The 7,525-nt window shown below is 32.4% G+C and overlaps 1 protein-coding gene across 1 annotated transcript; it reads left to right on the top strand.

The window, feature by feature from the left end:
- The first annotated feature begins 299 nt into the window (after window positions 1-299).
- LOC114367607 (heavy metal-associated isoprenylated plant protein 35-like) lies at window positions 300-2,512 on the top strand. Its single transcript, XM_028324795.1, has 3 exons — window positions 300-1,082; window positions 1,213-1,288; window positions 1,730-2,512. Exons 1-3 carry the CDS (start codon window positions 1,035-1,037, stop codon window positions 2,413-2,415), a joined length of 810 nt encoding a protein of 269 aa, XP_028180596.1. The 5' UTR covers window positions 300-1,034; the 3' UTR covers window positions 2,416-2,512.
- The last annotated feature ends 5,013 nt before the right edge of the window (window positions 2,513-7,525 follow it).

Genomic DNA, 7,525 nt, shown 5'->3' with positions numbered 1-7,525 from the left:
AAAGTTTTGGCTCTTATTCCTAGTTCCTCATTATTTATTGGTTCTCTGTTGCTTCCTAGAATAGAGGACCCCCCCCCCCCCCCCCCCCCACTCCCCCTCCCCAAAAAATGTCAAACTATATAAAATATTTAAATAGTTCAGTGACACAAAAAATATGGTGTGGTTTTTACATACGTTAAAAACTGAGTAATTTGTTTTCATGTGGCTTTTTTTTTCTTTATAAAATTAAAAAACAGAAGAAAATGGGTTATAAACTAGGTTGGGGGAGGGGGGTTGGTCAAATCAACACTCAAGGACCTGAAATTTTGTTCCCATGTGTTTGTTCGTGCAAGAAAGTTGATATCTGCTTTCTCAAGGCATACTGTGAAGACAACTTAATCCTAATCCAACTTAGGTCAATAGCTAAGAAAAATCTTTTAAAAAGTTGGTACTATTATCCATGATAAATATGATAGATGTGTCAATAATAAATGTAGATAACAAAGTTACAAAAAAGAATCTCATCTAGAAGCATAACAAATAGCTTCCTACAAACAACAAACAAATATCTTGCAGATGAAACAAAAGCCCAGTACAGCTACAAGAGACAAGAAAACAATGCAAGCATGGTAAAAGAAAGAGTGAATATAAATATAATTAACACAGTACACGAGTGCCTATAAAAATAAAGGATCACTATTTTTTCCTAGTATCCTACTTTTCTTTTAAAATTAACCTCAACCGAAGATAGAGATTAAATAAAAATGCAAGAAGGGGAAGGTAGAAAAAAAAAATCATGCATGCACTAATATTGCAAAATAATGCAGTAGGAGCAGTGTGTCCTTGTGTCATTGTCACATTATACTTTGATAGCCATTCATCTTTGCCTGCACACTTTGCTCCCCAACAGAGTGCACACCCCCAAGTACTTTCTTGGCGTTTTCTCCCTTCTTTTTTTTCATGCCCCACACTCAATTCTTCTTTCTCTCCTTCCAAGTCTCAAATCCCTTCAATCCTTCAATTCAAGTTTCAAGCACTTCTACTTCCTTCTCTCAATGGATGCAAAACCTCCTCAACTTGCTTCACAACCTTTGAACTATCAGGTACTGCTTACTACCTTACCTCAATTAAAAGACACATAATAATGCATATGTGTACACATTTTTTGGTTCTTCAAATTTATCTTCTTTAATACACTAAAGCTAATTATTTAACTCTCTTTTATTCTCCTAGACATGGTTCTTGAAAGTTTCCATCCACTGTGAAGGTTGCAGGAGGAAAGTAAAGAAAGTTCTGAAGAGCATTGACGGTACCGTATATACCACACAGTTTGAACAGAAAATTTCCCTTTCTTTGTCTAGCAGTACTCTACAAATATTTGCTAGAAAAATAAAACAAAAAACTAGCTTCATATTTCATTATTTCAACTATTTTTTCGTACACTTGTTTTTCCCATGCACGAGTAAATTACACTATTATTCCCACATAGCATTCTGAACCAGAAGACAGAAACAGTGCTTTGGGTAGCATACACACAAAAGAAAATGTTATAGATCCTGACTAATGACAAGAACAAAATAATGTCTTTTTTATCAGCAAATATTAATTTATTAGCTTTTGTTAGAAATGTCACCAAAGGTGTATATAAGCCAAGACAACTCTTATACCATACATGAGTTAAGTTTTGTAATTGAATTAGGTTCAATTCAAACCCCAATTCTAAAAATAAATGTTACACTACTTTTTGTAGGTGTTTTCACTGCAACAATAGACCAACAGCAGCAGAAAGTAACAGTCACCGGAAGTGTTGGTGTAGAGATCCTTCTCAGGAAACTGATCAGAGCCGGAAAACACGCCGAGATATGGCCGGAGAATCTCAACCTCGACGACGAAAGAATCGCCGGCAAAGGGAAGAAAAAGAAGAAGAAGAAGAAGAATGAAGCAAGAGAACCACAGAGCTTGGAAAACAAGGGAGCTGAAAAAAATGCTACTACCACTGCCAAGTGTAGCAGTGTGAACAAGAGCAGCAACAACTCGCCGGAAAAGTCCCCCTCCGGTGACCATGTTCCGGCGGAGGGTGGTGGTTCTGGTAAGAAGAAGAAAAAGAAAGTTCAGAGTAGTTTGAGTTCAGCAGCAGCAGAATCTACTGGTGCACCTGCACACACTGGATTGCAGTTTGAGGATCTTGTGGGCCAGGTGAATGTGAGCCCTCCACGTCAGCAATCGTTGTCGTTCCCAGAAACTGGTTACTATCCTCCGATGGTTAATGTTGCAGCTTATAACAGATTTTATCCTTCTTATTATTTCTATGTTCCATCTTCACCCTACACGTGTGCTGGTCTAGACCATGATGGTCATTATCAATTTCAATCACCACCGTTGGTTTCCTTTGAGATCTTCAGTGATGAAAATGCTAATGGCTGTTATGTTATGTGAAGACTTATAAGTAAAGACTAAAGAGAATGTTGTACCATGGACATTATTATTATTATTATTATTATGGCCTAGATAGTTTGACATTGATATTTTTGTGATGAGGAAATGTTTTTTTTTTTTTTTATCTAATGTTAGTGTGAAGATTTGAATTTATGATATTTTTTTTCTTCTTTCTTCAATTTTTAATTTTTTTTTCGTAGCTATTAAGTTAACCTTATAATTCCTGACCATAATCAAGAAAATATAGTGATTGTCATGCTGTTTACACATCAGAAAACTGAAATATTGATAAAAAAAAAAAAAGATGCGTTTGGAAATCCGTTTGCAAGAATTACTACAAACATGGTTCACACCTTCTAAAACATGAAAATAAGAAAAAGTTGTATTTTTTCTTCTTAAGTACATTTGCATAACTACAAACCAAACATACTATGTTTTCTATCACTATTTTTAACACACTTATTTTTATCTATTATATTGCATGTGGATCCCAATAATTTAGGAATGACATCCACCAAATAAGAAATGGAACCCATATATTGGTTGACTATTACAAATTATTAGATTTATGTTGAATTTTACTTAACTAGATGTGTACCTATATGTTGCAAGTGGTGAAAGAAAATAAAAAACAAAAGAGAGAGGGTGAAGTGATAAAAAAAATTTAAAAAAATGGGGTTATACAGCATAACAAAGTGATATCTAACAAAGATCAGAATGTTTTTATATTACTATCGATAAAAGAGTTCGTGTTAAAAAAAAAAAGTGTTAAAAGTGTTTTGGTGACATTTTCTATATTTGGTTTTAGCTTTGTTTATGTAGCAAATTGCAAACCATGGCCTAATGTGGCACCTTTTGATAATCATATATGTCATTATTAAATTCAAATTTAGGAGAAGGAAATTCTGTGATGGTAACAAGAAAAAGTGCATATCATCATGATTGTTAACGGGGTCATATTTCCTTCAAAGTTTGACTGCATTATGGTGGCTAGGGATAAGTATCTCCTATCAAAATCTATATGCTCATTTGCAAAAGGATAAGGCCCCCAAGATAATCCAGGTGAAAAAAATTGTCATGTGCAAAAGCGCAATTTTTGAGGAAAGCTGTTTCAGCAAAGTTGAAGCAGTAGAAGAAAGAAGCAATATGTGGATTATAAATGAAATAAATTAAAGGTTGACATTTTCTCTTGATGGTTTAAGAGGAAATAGTGCACTTTGGAATGGACCAGAGAGAAGGGAAAAACCAAAAGGAATATGGTGGGGGACACATCTAATGTCAGGTGGGTCGAATTTGGAAACTGGTTCAAGTTGTGCAACTTGGAAAAAGAATCTTTGTTTCCTGTTGCAGTCCTAAAAAGGCCCAAGGGGAGGGTCTAATACTCTAATTTGTAGCACACTTTCTCAGGAAGGAAATGTATTTTTTCCCCATTTTTTTTAGTTAAATTAGTTTTTTTTCTAATTTATTTTTCAAGTTTAATTTAGTTTTTTATATTTTTTTGTTTTAATTTAGTCCTCTTATCTAAATTAAATTGAAGGTGTTAAAAAATATATATTTTATGACAGTTTAAAACTATTTTATGATAATTTTAAATCATTACAAAATACAACTTCTTAACATCGTTAACTCAATTTAGATAATATAATTAAATTGAATAAATTTTAAAAATTAAAAAAATTAAATTGAATCTGAGAAAAATTAAAGAATCAAATTAATTTTAAAAAATAAATTAGAAGATTAAAAAATTAATTTAACCTATTTTTTAAAGCCATCTTTTTATTGAATGTAGAATAGTCACACTAAGGTTTAAACTTATGTCATGTTTTCTATCTTGATCTCAACCACTAGGCCGGATCCAGTGGGTTATTTTTAAGGCAATCTTATTAAGATGTATGATTAGGTAGTAAATATGTACATTTTTTTCTAACAAGAATTCGAATATTAATTCACAGATTAGTCCCTTCGATTGGTTAGATCGAATCTCAGTTGGTGAAGGAACTGTGTATATATGCAGAGTTGCAGACTATCAAAAGCTACGTTACTAAAATTCTGAAATGTAAATGCAGGCCACCAAAATCAACATTGCTGAACAAATTCTTCCTTGGGAATTATGACTGAATAATTTTGAACAATGAAAATGTTATCAAAGCAGGACCACAAAAAGTTATGTCGTTTGGTTTTAGGATATATTTTTCTATATATGTATGAAAAAAGATATAAAAAAAAGTGAAAAGTAAAAATAATTATACACAGTAGTATTATATATCACATTAATTTTTCAATATTGAAATAGTGTACTGTTTGAACATTATACTCCACCTACGGGGACACTCCTTGGTGGCTAAGCCGTGATTTGTGCCAAGTTTGGTTCAAGTTTTGGAGACATGTGCGTGTTCTCTTTATTTGTGGAGCAAAAGTTGAAATTCACTAAAAAAACACTTTTTGGTCGGGTCTAAATTAACATATGAGTGACAATTAATCTAATATTCTAAACTTTAAAATTAAACATGTACCCCAAAAGTGTCCTCTTTCTTTTGTAACCTCTTCTTTTATAAACTCATCAATAAAATAAATAATATATATTTTTAACAGAAAATAAAGCTAAATGAAATGACAAAAAAAAAACAAAAAAATGGTGAAAATATGAAATAATTCCATTGGTTTTTGAATTGGTACAAAAATTATCTATTTATACCTTATTATAACTAAAGAGAATATTTTCCTATGCTACCAAATAGATAATTAGAAATAATAAAATATAGTCTGTAAACATCCTAACTAACAATATTTACATAGAAAAGGAAAAACACAAAGTGTATAAAAATGACTAATTTTGAGTCAATCTTGCACCAAATGTGTATCATTTGTTACCCCTTGCTAGTTGGAGAATATATTTTAATTAGACCCACCTTAGAAACAATTCGACAAAAAGCTTGAAGACTTAAAGCTTTAGTATATGCATATGCCAATTATCGTGAAGAGGAGAACAGGAAGAAGATGAATTAGCTAGCCTTGTAGACTCTTTTCACACTATATGATAATCCACTTTAATGTGTTTTGTCTATTTAAGGAAGATTGAATTCGTAACTATATGCAGGGGAGATTAACTATCACAGAAAAGGAAAGAATGAGTTTTAAAAGCAACCCTGAAATCCTAAAGAAGATAGGTTAGCTTAGCTATTGAATTTTACATGTTACAATTGTCATTGCTTGGTACTTTACTTCACAGAAGTCAATCACCTATCTAGTGTCATGGCATGATGTCCAATTGTTTTTACCATATGCCTTCAGTTGTAGGTTTGAATTGAATGGAAAAATAGTCCCTAGCTTGGGGATCCTTTAACATAACACATAATTTTTTTTTCAATGCCATTCCTTAGAACTTAGTCATGATAATTAATTTGAACCCGTTATCACTTCTTACTATTTTAACTTTCTTGTTAAGTTGAGTTTGAACAAGTGAAACAAAGTTCTACATATTTTAGATGCTTCAGCTTTGCATTTCATAAGATAGAAGTGTATCTATCGAATATGATCATCAATAAGTATTTATGACCATGTACAGAAGGGATGAAATAATGACCCTAGATGTCAATATGTATCAAATCAAAACATTCATTAGATTTAATTGTGTTGATAAAAAAAAAGTAGGCAATATTGCAAAAATAATAAATGTATGATCTATTACTTTTCTTGAAAGAAAATTTATCTTGGATACTTTCTAAGCAGAAATTGGGTGCATGTCCTAACCTAAGATGTTAAACATCGGTAGGTAAAACATTAATAGGATCAATAGCATAATATGACTAGAAATTGGCTTGGTGCAATAAAGAACAGGAAAGTGAGACACTCTTATAGGACGTATAATCCATTGAAAGCTTCAGCTGAACCAATCATCCTTCTTGTACTCTTCTCTTGGATATCACAGATATTTGAATCAAAACATAAGACACAAGATAAGGATTCTGTCAATTTTGAAATGAAGATCAAATTAAAAGAGAAGAAAAGGAATATATAAAACATTGCTCAGGATATATATGATGTTGAGTGAGAGGGGAACCGTTAGAACAAAGCAAAAAATGAGTGAAAGTTTGAAAAAAAAAAAGGAGAAAAAATAAGGTTTTAAGTCTCACATCGCTCAAGATAAACATTTGAATAGTGTTTCACTCCCTATATATAGAGAACCCCTTTCTTCATTTTTTTCTTGTCCCAGTTGAGAAGCATTTTCTCAACTTTTCTTTCTCTCTCCCATATTTCAGTTGATGCATTTCCGACAAACTTCAAGTCATATTTTTGGTTGGCTATAAGAGTGTCTTTTCAAGTCATATTTTCGGTGGGCTATTAGAGTGACTTTTCAAGTCATATTTTCGGGTGGCTTTAGAGTGATTTTTCAAGTCATACAAGAGGGTGTAATTCTAGAAAGGTTCCCTCAGTGCAGTGGGAATCTTATACAGTGATCTGAGCTGTTTTATCCTGGAAATTTCGTGGTTGATAGTCTGCTTGCACAATTTTTTGGCAGTGTCACGAAACATCTTAAAGAAAGCGACATTGTCCGCGACTTATCAAGTAATTTTTTCGATTTGCCATAAATCATTGTAACAACAAGAACTAGCAAAAAGAATGAGCAAATATAGCAACACCATCAGACAATTTTATAGGTAAGGGTTTTATACGAAAATAAGAAGAAAAAGATACATGTCAATTGCACCACTATTTAATACCCCAATAGATGGTAGGAAAAAAAATCTTACCATTGTAAGGAATATATGCGAATGGATTCTTCGAGTTAACAGTAACTTGATTAGAAATATGAGGACTGGTTGAAATTTGTGACTATTGAAGGAGTCAAAACTCCTTGATACTTCTCCTTAGTGAGAACAAAATTTTGAGCTTCACAATCTCCCTTAAAGCTTTCAGTTGCATTTACCTAAAACTGAGGTTGGCCACTAAACTTGGTTTGGAGGGTACACATATTCCTTTTAAAACATTCATTTATTGCATATTTCTGTCCTTGGCATATTTCATTTTGTTTGGGAAAATACTTATAATCCTCCCACTTTGTGCACGTTTGCGTTATCATTGGGTTGTCTGCAACTTACTTTTGTAAAAG

Source organism: Glycine soja, chromosome 9 (assembly GCF_004193775.1).
Source record: "Glycine soja cultivar W05 chromosome 9, ASM419377v2, whole genome shotgun sequence".
Classification (NCBI taxonomy): domain Eukaryota; kingdom Viridiplantae; phylum Streptophyta; class Magnoliopsida; order Fabales; family Fabaceae; genus Glycine; species Glycine soja.
Note: the sequence above shows the minus strand (reverse complement) of the source record. Positions and strands in the feature narration are given on the sequence as shown.

Coding starts and splice junctions, on each gene's coding strand:
- LOC114367607 (XM_028324795.1), top strand. CDS start 1,035: ATGGATGCAAAACCTCCTCAACTTGCTTCACAACCTTTGAACTATCAG. Junction 1,083..1,212: donor CACAACCTTTGAACTATCAG/GTACTGCTTACT, acceptor TTATTCTCCTAG/ACATGGTTCTTGAAAGTTTC. Junction 1,289..1,729: donor AGTTCTGAAGAGCATTGACG/GTACCGTATATA, acceptor TACTTTTTGTAG/GTGTTTTCACTGCAACAATA.